Here is a 22,616-nt window from a genome sequence, read left to right on the forward strand (position 1 = left end):
TGCAAGGTGGTCTTGAATCCAGCCGCAAATCTGCCCCCAATACTCGGTAAGCTCGTATTTATATATTTATTTTCCACTAAACGCCAGTTCGGAACGGTGTCAAATGCTCTCCTGAAGTCAAGGAACGCGGCATCAAGAAACAAACAGCTGAGTTTCGAAAGATAACTGTCTGCTATATCCATGATGATTTTTTGAGGACATTTTCGTTCTCCAAAAACATAATTCTTGAGCATAAAACATGTTCCATATTTCTACAATAAACGGACGTCAGCGACATATGCTTATATTTATGCACATCTGTCCTACGACACTTCTTGAAAACGGCAATGACCTGCTCTTTTATCCATCCGCTAGATGTCTCGTTACTGCAGCGATCTTTTAGAAACTGCTGCTAGAAGGGCAGTGGCTCTTTCGCATCATCCTTCTAGAATCTTAAAGGTATCTCATCTTGTGCTGATACTTTCCAGTGGAAGATTATTTTCTATTCCACAACTGGTTATCTCAATATTTGCCATTTCGGCATTCTTACGATGATTTAAAGAAGGGGCTGTCTTCTAATCTTCCACGGTGAAACAATTTCGGAAAATCGAATACAGAATTTCGGGTTTGTTTTCTCCAGTTTGGTACCAGTATAGTCACTGAGCGAATTGGTAGTGGATTTCGAATCGCTTACTGATTTTACGTAATACTTAGATTATTACTCAGGTCGGTTGACAACATTTGATGTCCCAAATCATTAAATGGCTACCTTAATGCTCCCCTTACGCTCATTTCTGCTGCGTTCAGCTATTGTTTGAAGCTAAGTTCTAAATTATCTTGAATCTGTGATTTTTTTTCTTTTATAACATAGTGGCTTTCTAACTCTGCTATTAAAACAGTGGGTCTTTCCCATCCATTAAGACCTTGCTTGGGACATTTTTGGGTAATGCATACAGATTAAAGTTTTTCAATTTTTTATTTTTTTTTCGTTTTTGCTCGAAGTCTTCCTCCTCGACGTAGAATTTTTGATGCTAACGGTACAACTCAGGTACTCCACAATTTGTATCTTTTCCCAAGGAAAAATATTTTACTACCTTACTTAACAATTCCTGTAAAACCTGTAGTTGCTATCACCGCCTTATAATCACTGATACCTTCCTCTACAATAACTGATTCTTTATTTCTGAACTGTGTGTAGTAAAACTATACAATTTTGTAGGTACAGTCAGCATCATATGTGGATACTGCCAAGCTACACGTGTCGCAAATAGAGTAGCACGGAAGCAATAAACGTAAATGAAATGACGTCATGCGTGATGACAGTTTTAGTGCATGAACAACGAAAATGTAGTAAGCATAAACTATTTCCCTTTCATCATTTTGTGGGGGTTGTTCACAAGGAATAGTTTTGTAAAGGTTTGAAATTATGTTTAAAGTTTGTTGCAAGTCACCAAGTGTTCTTGTTCTAAAATATTGGGTTGGGTTGTTCGGGGGACGAGACCAAACAGCGAGGTGATCGGTCCATTGGATTAGGGAAGGAAGTCGGCCCTGCCCTTTCAGAGGAACCATCCCGGCATTTGCCTGGAGCGATTCAGGGAAATCAAGGAAAGCCTAAATCAGGAAGTTCCCAATGAAAACCCCCCAAAATATCCGTCAAGTAGTCTTGGAGGTTATTGTGTTCAAAGACAGAAATGCCAGTTTTACGGATTTATTTGTTATTAGTAAAGAAATTCTACACATTCTCTCTGAAGTGCTCTATCATTACAGCTCCTGACCTAGGCGGTCTATAAAAGCATCCCATTACAATTTTTGACAGACCACTGTGATGCTTAACTTCACCCAGATTAATTCACATTCTGAATGCGCGATAACCTGATCAGATATTACTGAATTCTTTAACGCAATAAAAATGCCCTCACTAAACTATCCTTTCGATAAATATTCTAGCCTGAACTTCCCATTTCGATACTAATCATTAACGGTTTCAACAAACCACCTGTACCTAATACTATCTGGGCATTATAACCTTCAATGGGCGACACTAAATCTGGGATCTTCCCATGGATGATCCTAATATCATAGTACACTTTTATATATTCGATCCGTGAGGACGAGAATTCTCTGAGAACAATGCGGCTGGCAACTTTGGCAGGCAATTCGTATCTTGATCTCATGGGCAGAGGAGGTGGTTCTGTAACGTAAAGAAACATGTGCACAACGGGAAGGAAGGTTCTGTACCATAAAAACCGCGTATGTGCACGCCTCATGTACTCAGCTATCCTTACAGCCGCTTCACACATGTAGTGCACGCCTCACCTACAAGGGGAATCCTACCATTCTGTACGCGATAGCGGAGGTCGAGAAATACGCATCCGGTACCGTCGCATAGTCATCAAAGCCTCTGGTTTAAACCTTCCAATCTGCTCTAAATCAGTGCACCACGATCGACCCTGGGTATGATGCTACAAACAGTCTGCTTAGCATGCATCCCACGTGCGATGCTCGTTGTCTTCACCAAATCAGCCATACGCCGACAGGAACTAAGGATAGCCCCAGGACCCAAGCATCAGGCGTCATTCGTACCGAGATGTGCCACTATTTGCAAGCGGTTGCACCCACTGCGCTCCACAGCCGCCGGCAGGGCCGCTTGGCGAGACCTCATGAAACATAACGGGTATCCACTAGCATTCTTTCCCTGAGAGGCGCTCCATTACCCGCCTAACGCAGCAGCTCCCATGACTAGCACAGCCGCCCTCTGCACCTGTCCCAAGCGGGCAAGAAAATCGGCTGCTGGTCCAACAGGTGCTATTCAGTTTTACAGTAAACTGAAGTCATAACGGAGCGCATTTTCCAGAGCATAAGTTAGTCCACCGTACGCTGACCAAGTAACAGTCACACACATGAACTTTTACCATCCGACCTTAAGTAAACAACCAACGGCAACTTTTGCCAGCGGAAATTCACTACTTGGCACTGTCCACGCAAAACCAGATTTGTACTACACGCCGTGGCTGATGGAAGCGACCATAAAGACATTCCCATTGACGGTAGCTCTCATCAGCTGCCGAGCCGAGTGTGACCTTAAGTTTCCGCGGATAGGCACTAACACGCTAAATATTTGTTGCATAATAATGGAATATTGTATCACAAAACTTACTGCCTAATACCGGTCTTAACAGTTTGCTCAATATGTTTAAGATTGCATCGCTTTAAAAATACTGATGCTGGTTCAATACATTTTACGTCTGGCATTGCGCAACGCGCACGCACATCAATTACTGGTATCACCATCATCTTCATCCAGTTTGATCACTGTGATGTGGCTTTTGATTTGGTGTGTAAATGATGTCCCTGCAAGTATTTCCATTCCTGCCCCTCCTGAGGTTCCTGTTGCCGCTTCAATCGGGCTGTCTTTCTCTAGTCTGGCGGTCTTCCCCGAGGCCTTTTCTGGTGAACTGCTCTCCACTCTGGCACTTGTCTCTACCACCTACCAATTTTTTCTTCGGGCGACATGACCAGCCCCCTGGCACTTCCCAGTATTCACTCTTTTCATCATAACGTCAATAACCTCTATTTTCCGCATAATGTTAACTGCTTTATTTGTCTTCTTTGTATAGCTCAACATAAATCTTTCAATTGCTCTTTGGATTACTATTAGTTTTCTAACAAATTCATTTAATGTCCACACCTCACAACTGTAAAATATTAGTGTCAGTAAATATTGATCAGAACTTATCTCCAGGTCCTCCGACACCTTAGACGTCAAAACTGAAGAATACCTTTCACGAACTTGTCAGCGTACTTTAATACATCGAAATACTTCTGGTTTAGATCTCCTTCGATATTTACACATATCCCCACATAGAAATATTCTGTGACCCTTGCAGATGTGTACTTCCAACAGATGTAATCCCCTCCAGTGCACATTCATCATGCTCTTGGCTATATCATAGTTCATTTTTATACCTATTCCAGAGCAGATTAACGCAAATTCGCTAACCAATATTTGAAGTTGTTCTACACTATTTTCAAACAGAATATCACCAGCAAATTTCATTATTAACCTCTTTCCCAGAATTTAATTCTGAAGACAGTCACCTTGTTTTACATCTTGTTCAGTGGGAAATGCATTGGTTTCTTCAAAAACACAAATGCTGCAGGGGTTTTGTATACGTTATATAAGACTGTAATATAGCTCCATTCTAAGTTTCAGGTAATGAGGATATAGTCAACTGTGCTAAATCTTTTCAGAACGCAGCTTGCTTAGTGGGTTGGGCCAGATCAAAGTGTAGTGCTTAATCTGTTAATCAAAATTCTGGTAAAACCATTGCACATTATTGTCAAAACGCTGATAGGGCGGTAGTTCTTTAATTCTTCAATACTATCTTTGTTATGTACAACGATTACTTTAGTTTATTCCAAACTCTTGGTAATTTTCCACCAAACTAGCAACTTTTAAATATTTTAGCTAAATGCTTTATAGATTCCTCATCCATCAGTTTTAAAATATAGACACGTCATCACTAAGTAGTGTAGCATCTTTTTTAATAATGACTTCAGGGGAATATTTCACGGGTTTGGAAAACTGAAGCATCCAATTCGTCTAGGATTAGGGAATCGCTGACTTTACTGCATAGGTTACTACAAAAACTCGAAATATTTTAATATTTCTTTCTTGTCTGTAATTAAGGGCTGATCTGTGTCTAAATCTCATTCTTTCCAATCATAAGCTTCTGCTTGGTCATCTTTAAACTAGATTTAATTTCAAAACTGGCTTTTAGCATATCTTCTTCATACTTCTGTGTCTTCTTTCAAACTCTTTCCTTCCCCAGATCTATATACTGCATCTTTGTTTCTACTGTCATTTTTCTTGTCTTGACCACCAACCCATTGTTTTCTTTGTCAGCTTCTTTGGTTCGTTTTGAGATTCCTGGCGCAATCTAGAAAGATTCTATTCACTCACAACGAATTTCCGCAAAGAACTGAAGAAAGTAAACTATAAAACTTAAATTTATCCACAGCTGTCCATGTTGCTTCCGTGACAATTACTTACGTAAAAGATAATAAAACCTGCCTTCAATCACAAATCGCTATCTTTTTCAATACACAATAACAGATCAGAATGTGGATTGGAAGGCGTATATGAAAACACCATTTGGTACTATGAAGATATGAAGTTCTTGACTGATAAGAAAACGCCATGTCTTGTTCACAAAATTGGAAGAAAATAAGTATCATGGTGTCATGACTTTAAGCAGAAACGTTTAATGTCCAACGACGCAATATGTTTAACTTTCTTTCATGCTACTGCAGCACGCGCAAGATCGTGTAAGCTTACAACCTGCGTAACTGTTTTGTTTGCAAATATTACTGCAGTATAGAAATAAATAGAAAGATGCACATGTACACGATTAATTATAGGCCTAAGTTCACTCGTTTAATTTGTAATCCATGCTGCCATGAAAGAGTCCATGGTTACCTGAAATATTCACAGGTAGCTTTTAGGACTTTGTTCGCCCGTTCCGTACAATTCCCACTTTCCAAAGCAGGTAACTCAATCACATTACATGAGAGTTCCACAACGCCGAGCGCGATCGCTACGAAGCTAGTTCTAACTGAAGCATCCCGGCAATAAATATTACTCAGTAATAATTGTGCCTACTTGGTCGCGCCTCCCCCCATGAACCATGGACCTTGCCGTTGGTGGGGAGGCTTGCGTGCCTCAGCGATACAGATGGCCGTACCGTAGGTGCAACCATAACGGAGGGGTATCTGTTGAGAGGCCAGACAAACGTGTGGTTCCTGAAGAGGGGCAGCAGCCTTTTCAGTAGTTGCAGGGCAACAGTCTGGATGATTGACTGATCTGGCCTTGCAACATTAACCAAAACGGCCTTGCTGTGCTGGTACTGCGAACGGCTGAAAGCAAGGGGAAACTACAGCCGTAATTTTTCCCGAGGACATGCAGCTTTACTGTATGATTAAATGATGATGGCATCCTCTTGGGTAAAATATTCCGGAGGTAAAATAGTCCCCCATTCGGATCTCCGGGCGGGGACTACTCAGGAGGATGTCGTTATCAGGAGAAAGAAAACTGGCGTTCTACGGATCGGAGCGTGGAATGTCAGATCCCTTAATCGGGCAGGTAGGTTAGAAAATTTAAAAAGGGAAATGGATAGGTTAAAGTTAGATATAGTGGGAATTAGTGAAGTTCGGTGGCAGGAGGAACAAGACTTCTGGTCAGGTGACTACAGGGTTATAAACACAAAATCAAATAGGGGTAATGCAGGAGTAGGTTTAATAATGAATAGGAAAATAGGAATGCGGGTAAGCTACTACAGACAGCATAGTGAACGCATTATTGTGGCCAAGATAGATACGAAGCCCACACCTACTACAGTAGTACAAGTTTATATGCCAACTAGCTCTGCAGATGAAGAAATTGATGAAATGTATGATGAGATAAAAGAAATTATTCAGATAGTGAAGGGAGACGAAAATTTAATAGTAATGGGTGACTGGAATTCGAGTGTAGGAAAAGGGAGAGAAGGAAATATAGTAGGTGAATATGGATTGGGGCTAAGAAATGAAAGAGGAAGCCGCCTAGTAGAATTTTGCACAGAGCACAACTTAATCATAGCTAACACTTGGTTTAAGAATCATGAAAGAAGGTTGTATACGTGGAAGAACCCTGGAGATACTAAAAGGTATCAGATAGATTATATAATGGTAAGACAGAGATTTAGGAACCAGGTTTTAAGCTGTAAGACATTTCCAGGGGCAGATGTGGACTCTGACCACAATCTATTGGTTATGACCTGTAGATTAAAACTGAAGAAACTGCAAAAATGTGGGAAATTAAGGAGATGGGACCTGGATAAACTGAAAGAACCAGAGGTTGTACAGAGTTTCAGAGAGAGCATAAGGGAACAATTGACAGGAATAGGGGAAAGAAATACAGTAGAAGAAGAATGGGTAGCTCTGAGGGATGTAGTAGTGAAGGCAGCAGAGGATAAAGTAGGTACAAAGACGAGGGCTGCTAGAAATCCTTGGGTAACAGAAGAAATATTGAATTTAATTGATGAAAGGAGAAAATATAAAAATGCAGTAAATGAAGCAGGCAAAAAGGAATACAGACGTCTCAAAAATGAGATCGACAGGAAGTGCAAAATAGCTAAACAGGGATGGCTAGAGGACAAATGTAAGGATGTAGAAGCTTATCTCACTAGGGGTAAGATAGATACTGCCTACAGGAAAATTAAAGAGACCTTTGGAGAGAAGAGAACCACGTGTATGAATATCAAGAGCTCAGATGGCAGCCCAGTTCTAAGCAAAGAAGGGAAGGTAGAAAGGTGGAAGGAGTATATAGAAGGTTTATACAAGGGCGATGTACTTGAGGACAATATTATGGAAATAGAAGAGGATGTAGATGAAGAAGAAATGGGAGATACGATACTGCGTGAAGAGTTTGACAGAGCACTGAAAGACCTGTGTCGAAACAAGGCCCCCGGAGTAGACAACATTCCATTAGAACTACTGACGGCCTTGGGAGAGCCAGTCATGACAAAACTCTACCAGCTGGTGAGCAAGATGTATGAGACAGGCGAAATACCCTCAGACTTCAAGAAGAATATAATAATTCCAATCCCAAAGAAAGCAGGTGCTGACAGATGTGGAAATTACCGAACTATCAGTTTAATAAGCCACGTCTGCAAAATACTAACGCGAATTCTTTACAGACGAATGGAAAAACTGGTAGATGCAGACCTCAGGGAGGATCAGTTTGGATTCCGTCGAAATGTTGGAACACGTGAGGCAATACTGACCTTACGACTTATTTTAGAAGAAAGATTAAGAAAAGGCAAACCTACGTTTCTAGCATTTGTAGACTTAGAGAAAGCTTTTGACAATGTTGACTGGAATACTCTTTTTCAAATTCTAAAGGTGGCAGGGGTAAAATACAGGGAGCGAAAGGCTATTTATAATTTGTACAGAAACCAGATGGCAGTAATAAGAGTCGAGGGGCATGAAAGGGAAGCAGTGGTTGGGAAAGGAGTGAGACAGGGTTGTAGCCTCTCCCTGATGTTATTCAATCTGTATATTGAGCAAGCAGTAAAGGAAACAAAAGAAAAATTCGGGATAGGTATTAAAATTCATGGAGACGAAGTAAAAACTTTGAGGTTCGCCGATGACATTGTAATTCTGTCAGAGACGGCAAAGGACTTGGAAGAGCAGTTGAACGGAATGGACAGTGTCTTGAAAGGAGGATATAAGATGAACATTAACAAAAGCAAAACGAGGATAATGGAATGTAGTCAAATTAAATCGGGTGATGCTGAGGGAATTAGATTAGGAAATGAGACACTTAAAGTAGTAAAGGAGTTTTGCTATTTAGGAAGTAAAATAACTGATGATGGTCGAAGTAGAGAGGATATAAAATGTAGACTGGCAATGGCAAGGAAAGCGTTTCTGAAGAAGAGAAATTTGTTAACATCGAATATAGATCTATGGATCAGGAAGTCGTTTCTGAAAGTATTTGTTTGGAGTGTAGCCATGTATGGAAGTGAAACATGGACGATAACTAGTTTGGACAAGAAGAGAATAGAAGCTTTCGAAATGTGGTGCTACAGAAGAATACTGAAGATAAGGTGGATAGATCACGTAACTAATGAGGAGGTATTGAATAGGATTGGGGAGAAGAGAAGTTTGTGGCACAACTTGACTAGAAGAAGGGATCGGTTGGTAGGACATGTTTTGAGGCATCAAGGGATCACAAATTTAGCATTGGAGGGCAGCGTGGAGGGTAAAAATCGTAGAGGGAGACCGAGAGATGAGTACACTAAGCAGATTCAGAAGGATGTAGGTTGCAGTAGGTACTGGGAGATGAAGCAGCTTGCACAGGATAGAGTAGCATGGAGAGCTGCATCAAACCAGTCTCAGGACTGAAGACAACAACAACAACAACAACAACAACTTGGTCGCGCCCTTCTGCACATATTGTGTAAATATTGAACGCCTGACTGTCGTTAATGAGATGCTTCCGTTTGAATTAACAGTTTGCTTTATGACGGTTAAGCGATGTGACGAACAAAAAGGATAAAGAATCTCGAATAAACATAAAATGTACTCCTCCCTTCGCTCGACTTTTCTACGAGCACATTCCAAATCTGTACTACAATGACTTGCGGAGGAGGCATTAATGTTTGACGTCCTGACGACAACGAGGTCTTTAGGGACGGAGCACAAGGGTAGGATGGGGAAGGAAATCATCCGTGCCCTTTCAAAGGAACCATCCCGGGATTTTCCAGAAGCGATTTAGGGAAATCACGGAACACCTACTTCAGGGTGGCTGGACGTGGGTTTGACCCGTCGTCCTGCGGAATGCTAGTCCAGTGCCCTCAGCACTGCGCCACATCGTGCGGTGACGACCTGTGATTGGTTTCAGTCCATGGCACATGTATTCCAAAGCTTGGAAACCAAAAAATTCCTGTGCGAAAATACACAACAATTCATTCATCATGCGCAATATGACTAGTTAGCACAAAATATTCATTTTTGAACACACGCAGTCAAAACGTTTCTGAATTTATTTAACGCATTGTGGTGTACACACCTAATGAGGAAATGCTGCCAGATTCTAAAGACCGTGCCTTCGCATCCTTTCAGATGAAATTTATGCATGATTACTACTGTGGTTGCAAGAAGTAACACGATATGAATTTTGTATCAGTGACATGAAACCCAGGAGTCAAACGTATAAAGACGAAGAAAACCACATAAAATAAACTGATTTCGAAATTCTTTAGCCTAACTAACGAGCATTACATGATCGCTACCGTTAGAACTTGGCCTGCGTAATGCGTAATGTCTTGCAATGTGAAACGCTTACAGCTCGCAGCAAGTGCATTTCTCCGCCATGACGGGCAAAAAATTTGAAATTTTTATTTACGTAGGCCCTAATGATCTGGAGAGCAATATAGCTGACAGCGAGTTCTGATAGAAAACCACACGCAGCACTGCACAGAGAAACCTATGGAGGCTGACATTGGATCGGCAGAGGTATGAAAATAATTACTGCTCGTCTTTCCCTCTCGGATACAGAGCTCCCCAAATTGTGGTAAACAGTTATTACAAAATCCGCGACATATCCAAGTCTATTACGACCAGCCCATCGCTCCATAGCACAGATGTCATAACCAATGTTTATAAAAACTAAGTTTCGCGTTTAATACCTTTACACTGAACCTGGGGTTATATTGTTGGGCAAAATCCGAACTATTACTTTACTGAGGTTTCTCCTCTATTAAGATACGAGAGCAGGTCATAATGAATTATTTGGCGAACACACACATCCACACAAAGCGAAGAGGAAATGAATATAAAGAATCATGTACGGGGGGCAACGTAAATAAAACAATGCAAATTTTATTTTCTGATTGGAGCACCATATCATTTTCAGATCATACTGCAAAAGATACAACGACCCACCTCTGAGTTATACGGCTACACTGTTCTTAATGGCACTGCACCTGCAAAACCTGCACAGATTTGATAAGATATCTAGCATTTTAGAGTGAAATTTGCCGTCACACGGAGCAACATTCGAATGTTTCGCCGGTTTGGTAGCCGTAATCTCCCTATCCTATGTCTGTCAGTGAAGAAGTTTGTTTCTGATCGACAAATAAATATTTGACAGAGATGATTAACAAATGTCCAGCTTGTTTCGGAGTGTGAGGAACAAAGTAGCCATCTGTGTCGTGGACACACTATTTACATGTTCCTTCGCAAAGTTCACTATAACGTTTAAGATTTAGTTCACGATCTACCAAGTAGCACCAGTATCAGATTACTACCGTTAGCGGATAAGAAAATATTGGAACATATCTATTGTCTCCAAGTTTGAACGGTGCAGATCATCATTCAGTTATTGCATCACTGTAAGCTCAAAAGTTTTCTTAAGGAAGATAACCACATCCATATTGACTACAGCATTCTCACCATAGCAGGTAACATTGGATGTGCAATCCTAAGTAAAATGCTCTGTGATATATGGTTTTCAGATAACCTGCAGTACTTCCTCCACACCCAGTTTTCATCATATGAGAGGTGTTATGCACTTACTCAGAAAGATTGCAGTCATGTGTATCGCATCGAAAAACCTCAAAACAAAATACAGCATCCATCTATAATTATCATTATGATGCTCAATGTTAACTTTTTATAATGCAGTCAAACATAAACGTACGACAAAAGGAAAAGCGGATGGCCCACGATTTAATCCACACAAATGATTTAAGGCAATCTTAACGCTGGAAAGGAAAAAAAAAAACTACAAACTTCACATATGTTTCGTCTACTGCCTAATTAACGCTGACAGATGAGTGCAATGAGTAAATTTATCGAGTTAGCAATCAGTTTACATTTTCGAATTTCGGAGCCTGCCTATCTATCAACAAATTATTTATCGGATCACTGTAGTCGATTAAACATTTAATTTCTGGCACCGCGGAGGCCAACAGTTTACGTGATCGCCAAGCAAACCATAAGCTAGTTCTCTACACTAAGCTGACTTAAATTTAAAAACTACTCAAAGAATACTATAATAAAATTGGTTAATTGCCTACAGAAAGAAAATAAACAACGCATATAGGGCTCGGAACGAACACACACACACACACACACACACACACACACACACACACAGAGAGAGAGAGAGAGAGAGAGAGAGAGAGAGAGACTGACTTCACTTCTTTGCTGCACTGTTATCCAGGAAAATCGGAAGCACAACTCCTTTAAAATGTCACTGCGCCCTTGAACGAATTCTGAACATCTTGAGACAACGTGCGGTATTATCTTTCACAGCGCTGTTATCAACAGACTCGTCAGGCAGTTGTAAACACGTGCTCGCTGCATAGGCGCGCAAAATCAAAATATTCCGTGTTTCCGGCAGATGTTCCATAGCTATTTTATTACAGCTGGATTCATTCCTCATATACTGTGAATCAGCGGCGTCATGTTAGTAAGAATCTGATGTGGCTATACATAAACAGCAACCGTTAAAATCAATTTCCGCAACCTACGTTCTTCCATGAGCGGTGCAGACAAAGTATTCATGCCGAAGTTAGTTTCAGAATCTTTTAAGCAACTCAATTTATCTCTCCTTTGATCTACGTATTTAGTTAAATCCGACACGCTTCTGAAGCAAATATTCTAACGCTTACTATAATAAGCAACAAACACATTTCAGCAAATTAAATTGGAGTAGCAAATTCTTGTGCCAACAACACAAAGCAAGCTTCTTAGTTTGGATATCGTTAGTCCGCCATAGCCACAACTTGTTGCTCTCAGGTCGCCAGATCGATAACTTCGCTCCGCTCATAATACACAATATCAACGTGCCACTAACTTACCATATCTGGTCCCATATCTTTCATATCCCGATATATCAGCAATCTTGATGCCGGTATCATCCAAGAAAAAAGATGTATTCCACAGACGCACGATGTTGGAAAACCAGAAAACGCAGCACAAAATTCTCACTTAGATGCTTCTTTCCCAAACCTCGTCCACAGCAGCCGTAAAATGTTATTAAATGCAAATATGCACGCACTAACACAAACACACGAAGAAGATAAAAACTATTTACAATACACTCCGACTCTCCGTAACCTAGCGTCTCCTCACTCCATTGTTTTACATCCACGCGCTTTCCGGACAACTGAAACTCCTACTGCAGCGACTCGGACAAAGAACCAACGCCGAGACCCGGACGAGTTCATCACTCTCCCGCGAGGGGGACATGAGGCGCGCAGGTCTACCAACTTTGCTGCTGTGTCTACTACAGCGTCAATACGCGATTTAGTAACATTTGTCTACAAACTGAAATTCCTGCTGCAAGACGCAATCTGATGACGATGACGACATTTAATAACATACAGTATATCAAATACTTTGATACTTTTGATGACTCATCTTTTCTAGGTGCCCCCACCCCCAACTCTCCTTACCTCTTTCGAACGCGAATCACACACGAGCACGCGCGCTTGCTCGTACATCTGGCACATTTAGTGTTGAATTTTCCGACAAAATGTGTACCTCGACTCACCTGAATTGATTGCGCCTCGCTTACAGCTCATACCTAATAGCCAAAAATCAAAGTACCTTTCTCTCTCTCTCCGCGACACTGCTCTCTTCCAGCGCATACAATTTGGTTTGAAATTTGTCACAAATAGACATAGCGATCAGATTTTGAATGATTCGTAGTTAATTGCTAATTACTTTCCCTAATATTTTTACGGGTTCTCTGTAATGAGAGAGAGGGCGTGAACACAAAATTTATATATTAGCAGATTCATATTAAGGCAACTGTGTCCTAACTGCGTAACAGAGAGAAACTGAAAAGCGACGACGTTCCATAAATTTAAAGCACCATCTTGACTTTTTTTACGTGACCACGTTTCCTGGTTGTAACACGTCAGAAAAAACAAATGGTTCAAATGGCTCTGAGCACTATGGGACTTAACATACGAGGTTATCAGTCCCCTAGAATTTAGAACTACTTGAACCTAACCAACCTAAGGACATCACACACATCCATGCACTAGGCAGGATTCGAACCTGCGACCGTAGCAGTCGCGCCGTTCCGGACTAAAGCGCCTAGAACAGCTCGACCACAGCGGCCGTCTCAGAAAGAACAGACAATGCACAGATAATAATCTGTATTGGATATGTCTGCATATGTTACTACGAAAAATGATCTCCCCTTTCTTACACAGATAATTATCCTTCCATCGCTTATCCGTAACTATACGATAACACGAACTTTCATAGATGCTAACTCCGAGGAAATGTATTTATTTCAGATAAGGAGTCGTAGTTCGGAAACGACTCAGTAGAAAGTTACGAAGACAAACGTGTCTTGTGGTGACCCTGCTAGCGAAATACGAGAATCTACGAATCATTCTTTGAATGATATAATATATTAATTTATAATGTACCTGGCTACAGTACCTTATAACACGCCCAATGTCGGTTTTCATTATGAGTGCGTGAAAGAAACTCTTAACAGACGCAAATGGAGTAATCTGTACATTGACATGGTCAGTCCTGACATAAAGGTCTTAGAAACTGCGAACTCTGTTCCTTAGTAAAATGGCGATGCAGCTTGTCACGGAATTAGCTTGTTCAAATGATCTTACCCCGCTTGATTTCTTCTCGTGGGATTATGCAGAACATCTCCTGTGTGACACAGCTGCCAAAGGTTTAACAGTATTTTCAGAGGGGGAAAAACAAAATTCTCGCTGCTTGTAAGATTGTTCGAACATGGCAAATGAAATTTGTATTATCATCATGCGGATGCATTAGTCGACTAATAACAACTGAAAACGCGAAGTACTAATAAAGCCATCTATAATAACATGCACATGTGTGTAAGCTCGGAGTGAAGGTGATATGAGATCATGCTGGTACAGTAATTGTATTGCCATGAGCGAGCAGGGAAAGCAGCTTCCGAAAACAATACCGTTGTGCTTGTACAGACATAGTCGTTTCATGGGGTGATAAAAGAACATTTACAAAATTACACAAAGATTTTGAGACAATTCGAATGCGTATACAAGTATTTTCCATTTTCCGGCGTTGGGTAAGACAATACACACAAGCGCATTCTTGAAATTACGTCCACATGTTGATCTGGATGACCGTATAATTCGTGTCACTAACATCAACAGCCAACTGATCCCCAATTCGCTGGTAGGGAATAGTTCTTTGAGCGTGTCCGAGATTCGTAACACATTTTTATAAAACAATAACGCCTTTCCAGCTTCATTCGCGCGCGCGCGCGCGTGTGTGTGTGTGTGTGTGTGTGTGTGTGTGTGAAGATCTTATGGGACCAAATTGCTGAGGTCATCGGTCCCTAAGCTTACACACAACTTTAACTTACACTAAGGACAACACACACATTATATAAGGCTTCCCGTTCCTTTGTTTAATGGCAATTCAATACAGCTTACATCATCCAATCTTCGTCGTGTATTGTTCATATTCACGTCCTTTTTTTAAATTATTATTTTAATATTAATACTTTTCGTCAACTGTACAAACATTACGTCCGCAACAATGGAATTAACCATAGTTGTTAATTACCGAGTACATTTCATGGCATATAATTTTATGAAAAATGTGAAGTCATGGTGCCGTGTGTCGTCTTGCCCTGCGTGTGCCAAAGACTGTATAGTGTTCCGAAAGTATCATTTCGTGCTTCTCGAGAATCTATAATTAACAACTGATGTGTATAGAACAGTTACGCTCTTGATGGTATCCGCATGCTGCCGCAACGTGCCAATAATTATAGGAGAAGAAAAGATGAATGGAATTTCTGAACAGAGTCAAAAACTACAACCAATAATTCCACTGAACATGGACAATTTAAATTCCTACCAAATCAAAACACGAAAGATTTAGCATAAGGTACTGCAACGAAGACAGTGGTCCACTCTGAATAGTATTCAGTACTAAGTGAACACAACAAAATAAATGAACTTTCATCTACATCGATACTCTGCCAATTACACTTAAGTGCTGCAGAGGCATCATCACAATAATGTTCTATTATTCCAATCTTTAACAGCGCGCAGAAAAAACGAGCAACTATATCTTTCCGTGCGAGCTCTGATTTCCCTTATTTTATTACGATTATCGTTTCTTCCTATGTCGGCCCCAACTCAATATTTTCGCATCGGAGGGAAAGTTGATTAATGAAATTTCGTGAGAAGATCCTGCCGCAACGAAAAACGCCTTGTTTTAACGATATCCACCCCAAATCCTTTATCATGTCAGTGACACTCTCGACCCTATTTAGCAATAATACAAAACATGCTACTCTTCTTAGAGCTTACTGGATGTACTCCGTTAATGATATCTGGTAAGGATCCCAGACCGCGCAGCAGTACTCCAAAAGAGGACGGACAAGCGTTGTGTACGCCGTCTCTTTGGTAGATCTGTTTCATTTTCTAAGTGTTCTGTCAATAAAACGCAGTCTTTGGTTTGCCTTTCCAACAACATTTTCTGCGTCTTCTTTCCAACTTAAGTTGTGCGTTAGTGTAATTCCTCGGTATTTAGCTGAATTCACGGCCTTCAGATTTGACTGGTTTATCGTGTAACCGGAGTTTGACGGATTTCTTTTAGCAACCACGTGGATGACCTCACACTTTTCATTATTTAGGGTCAATTGCCAATTTCCGCACCATACAGATATCTTTCCTAAATAATTTTGCAATTTGCTTTGCTCTTCTGATGACTTTACTAGACGATAAACGACAACATCATCTGCAAACAACCAAAGACGGCTGCTCAGATTGTCTCTTAAATCGCTTGTAGGGATAAGGAACAGCACAGGGCCTATTAACACTATCTTGGGGAACGCCAGAAATCACTTATGCTTTATTCTATGACTTTCCGCCAATTACTACGAACAGTGGCCTCTGTCAAGAAGTCACGAATCCAGTCGCAGAATTGAAACGATATTCCACGTGAACGCAATTTCACTACAAGTCGCTTGTGTGGTACATTTATCAAAAGCCTTCTGGAAATCTAAAAATACGGAATCAATTTGAAATTCCTTGCTAATAGCACTCAACAATTCGTGTGAGTAAAGGGATAGTTGTGTTTCACGAGAACGATGTTTTCTAAATGCGTGTGGACTGTGTGTCAATAGGCCGTTCTCCTCGAGGTAATTCATAATGTTCAAACACAAAATACGTTCCAAAATCCCGCTGCATATCGACGTTAATGATATGGACCTGTAATTTAGTGGATTACTCCTACTACCTTTCTTGAATACTGATGTGACCTGTACAACTTTCCAGTCTTTGCGAGTACAGATCTTTCTTCGAGCGAGCGGTTGTATATGATTGTGAAGTATACTCTGGGTGGAACCTAACTGGTGTTCAGCCTTGACCAGAATACTTGCTTTATCAAGTGATTCAAGTTGATTCACTATTTCGAGGATATCTATTTCTAAGTTACTCATGTTGGTAGCTGTTCTTGATTTGAATTCTGGAATATTTACTTCATCTTCTTTGGTGAAGGAATTTCGGAAAGCTGTGTTTAGTAACTCTGCTTCAGCAGCACTGTCATTTATGGTATTTTATTGCTGTCGTGCTCAGAAGGCACTGATTGTATCTTGTCTTTAGCAAATTTTACATACGACCAGAATCTCTCTGGATTTTCTGCCAAGTTTAGAGACAACGTTTCGTTATACAAACTATTATAAGCATCTCGCATTAATACCATTTTTGTTTGTTTTGTTTTAGAGCGCAAAACAACTATGGCCACATTCGTCCAATTGAAGACAGTGCTGAATTTCGAGTTTCTATAAAAGATCGCCAATCCTGGAGACTTTGCGTTCGTTTACCTTTGGCATGCTTTTTTCTTTGTTTCTACAACAATGTTCTCCCCAGTTTTGGGTGTTAAGGGGATCAGCTCCGTCGTTCGTTAATTTATTTGGTATAAATCTCTCAATTGCTGTCGATATAATTTCTTTGGATTGAAGCCACATTTGGTCTACACTTACATTGTTACTATGGAAGGAGTGGAGATTTACAAGCAACTGCATTTCTTAGTCGTGAAAGGAATTTTTATGCCGTAGTTCATATACATTTCAGCAAGTTCTCTTGCAGCGAAAACATGTTTGCTGTAAAAGAATAAACTGTTCTTAAAATTCATCGAATAATCACTGGGTAAAAATCAGTACAGAGAAATGCAATAAAAATTCACACATGAAACAATATATGGTCTAATTTTATCCTCCTTTCCAGTTTTTCTATACCTTTACCAAACATTCGAACTTCTTACACTCTACTGCCGGATTCGTTCGCTTCAGCCTAATTCATCTTCCACATAAAGGAATCCGAACGGTAGCCTAGTACTTCCCGAACTTTTCGCAAAGAAGGTGGTCACCATGAGAATAGTTTAGAAGCGTGCCGGTCCTTTCGAAACCTCATGTATGTTTTTTTCGCTTTTTGTTTGTGGATGGGATACTGACCCTGCAGTCTAGAAAGGCTATTCACGACTCCGCACATTACTGATAATGCAGCTGTCGAAATTAAAGCGATTTCATATAAGGGAAGTCTACTATTTACGAATACAAAAAAAGCAATTATGAATCTTACAGATAATAAATGGCTCACAGGACTGTTCAAACTTCGTAACATATAACGTTCTTCTCAATGGTTCGGACTATTTGGTCGTAATAAGCAACTGGCGGACTCGGGAGATGTTCACAAACAGCGCTAACCATTCTGTAATACAGACCTGGCATAATGTCATATGTGAACCTAGTAACTGTCTTGTAAGTTAAATTATTGTACCGTATTTTTCATCCTACTGTCACAGAAATGGTACCCAAATAATGTGCTATCGTATGTTCCAAAAGCTACTGAAGTTAGAGATAGATACTGATGGTACTTCATGTCCATAGTTACGTAGAAAGAGCTAATCGTCTTTGATTTCACAGTAAAACAGTCAAGGGAAAGCATCGGAGTTGCCTCTTTGGCAAAGACGTTCCAAGGTGACCAAGTTGGCCGTCACCAGCGAAGGTCATTGGCTTCCAAAGGCGCCGAGTGCTCAGGCTAGCCAACTACAACAAGCGATGGACGTAGCCACAAGATGCATTAAACACACAAAGACGTCATAATGTTCATGAAGTAAATGTCATATTATCCCAAACTGACAGGTGTATTCTATTATTTACCTTGAAAAATTACTTAAGGGGTAAATGTGTATGCATTTTTTTTTTTTTTTTTTTTTTTTTTTTTTTTTTTTTTTTTTTTTTTTTTTTTTTACAATCCGCGTCACAACTGACTTCAACGTTGGAAATGTGTGTTCATGGCAACCTAAGAAAGGTTCCACTAACTAATTAGTCGTAATAATTTCATTCGTTTTTAAAACCTAATTTGTGTGCAGCACAAAAACAGGCGTTAGTAGGATTTATTATTACGTACAGTGGACTAATTGCGTTCAGGAAATAGCAACCATCAGTTGTAATACACACATTTTTCATTTTAAATGCATAATTTTGGGAGCTGACAATCTTAAGAATAACAAATGGCGATAGAATAATTCATATGGCTAAAATTAATGCCACTCTGTACAGTCTGACAGTAAAGCCTGTGTTTTACCTAAAAATGCAAATATTTTTGACGAGTCCATTTTTAAGTTATTACTAATTTTCCAATGTACCATCCTCAAAATGTTGTTCTGGCAATTATGTAAACTATTCATCTCTGACTGCTTTGGTCCCTCCATTTCTATATCCATACTGTGCACAACATTGTGAAGTGTGATGGCAGAGGATACTTCCCATTGTACCAATTATTTGTGTTCCTTTTCATTCCATTCACATGTGAACTGTGGCAAGATGATCACTCAAACGCCTCTGCGAGTGCTATAATCAGCCTAACCTTGTCTGTCTGATCCCTACAGGGGCAACATTTACAGGGTTGTATATTCCTAGAATCACCACTTAAAGGTGGTTCTTCAAATTTGTAAGTTGGTCTTATTGGGACAGTTATCCTCTATTTGCTAGTGTCCATCATTTCAGTTTTTGCAGGAACCCCATGTTGCTTCCCACAGGGCAAAAAAACCTGTCATCAATTGTGCTGCCCTTTTCTCTGTACATTCAAATAGTCCCATTTGGTACAGGCAAACACCTTGAGCAACATTCTAAGAAGAGTCGCACAAGTATTTTGTAAGCAATCTTATTTGTAGACTGACTGATTTCCCTTTTATTCTACCAGTTAACTGATGTCTGCTACCTACTTCACCTACAACTTAGCCCAGTGATTGCTCCTTCTTGTATTCCTACAAATTATTATATTCAGTTGTTTGTATGAATTGACAAATTCCAATTATGAATCACTGTTATTGTAGTGATAGGGTTCTATGTTTTTTTATTCATTTTGTGAAACACAAAATTTTACATTGCTGGACATTTAAACTAAGTTGCCTGTCTTTGAGCACTTGGAAATCAAATCTTACTTTTATTTGTACAGTTTTTTCTCAGACAGTACTTCACTACAGATATTTACATTACCTACAAAAAAAGTCTGATGTAACCAGTAACATTATCTGCAATGGTCTCAACATGCTTCATTGGTGCATACCTTAAGTTACTTCTACATCAGTCAATTAAGTGTAAGTACCTGCACCCTCTCTACCAAGAAATCCTAAATCCAGTCAGAAATTTCACTTGATACTTTTAATAGTAAGCATTGATGTGGTACTGAGTCCAATGCTTTTTGGAAGTCAAGAAATACTACATCTACTTCTCTGCCTTGATCCATAGATTTCAGGATGTTGTCTGAGAGAACTGCAAGTTGGGTTTCACATTATAGGTGTTTTTCATAATCCATTTTTGTTGGCATGGATGTTAAGTTTGATAGTCCTCATTAAATTTGAGCTCGGAATATGTTCCAAGGTTCTACAACAAATGGATGTCAAGGATATAAGGCAAGTGTGACTTAAGTTTCTTCAAACTAGAAGGCACGGAAATTTATTAGATGTCTCTATGGGATATTATGAATAGTAGAGTAGTTAACTCAGCCACAAATGTAGTCTACAATCTGGTAAGGATTCCTTCATGCCCTGAAGCTTTGATCAATTTTAGTATTTCTACTTTTTCTTGAAATTGCTGACACTAGTATCTATTTCATGGTCTCTGCAGTGGTATGAGAATTAAAGTGGGGCGATTTTTGTTTGTAAACGAACAACAGAAAACTGAGTACGGCATTTCTGATTTTGTCTTGCTACTGTCAATTTAATGTCCCGGCTCATTCACATGTGTTTGGACAATAAATTAGGTACCGCCAACAGCCTATACATTAATCAGAATTTCTATGAGTTCCATGAGAGCTCTTTTGATAATATACTGCTACAGCAGTCATTAAATGGTTCACACATTGCCCTCTCAACAGCCAAATGCATTTTGTTCACAGAAAGTTTTTTAACCACAAACTTCTTTGTATGTGAGAACAGGTTGGTGTCAAGAGATGTTATAAATGAATTGTCTGTCACAGAATTTGACATGTTTCCCCACTGAAAAGAACCATTATTTACGCTGACACAATGATTATTCCTCTGTCAGTGCCTCTTTCGTTGTATTTTGCCATTCAGTTTAGGTAGAAGACTTGGATGGTATTCAATTTGCTCTTTTTATGGCAATACAAAGAGTCCCTTTTGCATTCCTAATAACCCTTATCATATTGTTTCTGACAGATGAGCTTTCTTTTTATATACGGTTAGCAATTTCTGCCAACTGCTTTGATAACTTTTTCGTGGCTTAGTGTTGTGGACTCACATACCAAACACAGAAACATATCAGCACACAAAGTCAAATGAATTATTTTTATCATGGATGCAACATTACTAAATTGGTTGGTTGTTTGGAGGGGGGAAAGGGGAAGTGGAGAGTTAGGGACTAAACATCGAGGTCATCAGCTCCTCGATCAGGTATAGTTTATCTGTAGTTAGTAATGTCAGCCAGAAATCTGACTGGCTTGTGACAGGCATTGAAAGCAATATCAATACAAGAGTTGGGAAATAATTTAAAGAGATGAAAGTATATGGGTTTTGCCAATTTGTAGGATAGATAGCAGACACACTCTCCCTCAGGGCACATATCGGACAAGAGACAAACAATCAGGTCAGTATGTGGGTGAGTGCAGTCATTGGAGGGGATGGTTTAGCTTGCAGTTGGGAGGGGGGGAGGGAAATAGCAGGTGGGTTCCCTCCCCCATACTTAACAGTCACAGTATTAAAGATAGGAATAGAATCCATTCAATCGGAGGAAGCATAAAAATCTGTCCAACAAAACCTTACAGTCTTGCTTTGATCAGAGCACTGTTTGAAGGGGCACTCCTAAAAATGTAAAGGGTGGTGTGGCAGAAAAAAAGGGAACTGCATCTAAAAGTAATTAAAACAGAGTAAAAGAGGGATGGACATGATGGGTGGTGGAGAAAGTAGGGTGAGAATCCTCCAGCCTCAGCATGCAGCAGGTGACACCCTAAACCAACCATAACCCCCCTGCCCCCGTGCCTGAATTGGTTTGAAACGTTATATCTGAGAATAAAACCACTTCCTTAGAGGAAACTAAGAGCCAGTTCAACTGGCCAAAAACCACTTGACAATATTAGATACAAACAATCAGAAGATCACGTTCAGCATAGAGGGCCAAAAGGATGGAGAATTCACCTAAATGTGAGCTACTGTCAGTAAGGCTCCACAATCACATTGTGGCAGGTGTCACATTACACACGATAAAACCATGAGTTAATCTAGTACGACCGATGCAGAGCTGTCGTAAGGTAGTGGATTCCTTCTGGAAGGAATGGAAGAAGGAGTGCTACACAGCCCTAGTCACTATGATAGTGAAGGGTTTATTAGAGGGGTCAAGTAGTCTTTTGTATCCAAATATCTGTCAGTTCATTCCCTGGGAAATTCGTATGTGTCGGGTACGAGAAAGAGCGTGTATGGCAGAGAAAAGATTGTGAAAAGCAGGTATCACAGGACAACAAGAGTAACATCAATAAACTTCCTAAGACCTGCTCATCGAGTCACTACAAATTAGAATGCATCCAAGAGAC

The 22,616-nt window shown here is 40.0% G+C and overlaps 1 protein-coding gene across 15 annotated transcripts in view; it reads right to left on the reverse strand.

The window, feature by feature from the left end:
• The window catches only part of LOC126335395 (pumilio homolog 2-like), a 550,606-nt gene that overhangs the window by 436,565 nt on the left and 91,425 nt on the right, over positions 1-22,616 (reverse strand). For 7 of the 15 annotated variants that reach the window (XM_049998629.1, XM_049998632.1, XM_049998628.1 and 4 more), the window contains exon 1: positions 12,387-12,747. The exons of 7 other annotated variants lie outside the window; for them this stretch is intronic. In XM_049998629.1, coding sequence (XP_049854586.1) covers positions 12,387-12,446 — 60 coding nt within the window. In that variant the 5' untranslated portion in view covers positions 12,447-12,747. Of the gene's footprint in view, positions 1-12,386; positions 12,756-22,616 lie in introns of those variants that run through there. One more of the 15 variants, XM_049998633.1, reaches the window with a different exon arrangement.

Source organism: Schistocerca gregaria, chromosome 2 (genome assembly GCF_023897955.1).
Source record: "Schistocerca gregaria isolate iqSchGreg1 chromosome 2, iqSchGreg1.2, whole genome shotgun sequence".
NCBI lineage: Eukaryota > Metazoa > Arthropoda > Insecta > Orthoptera > Acrididae > Schistocerca > Schistocerca gregaria.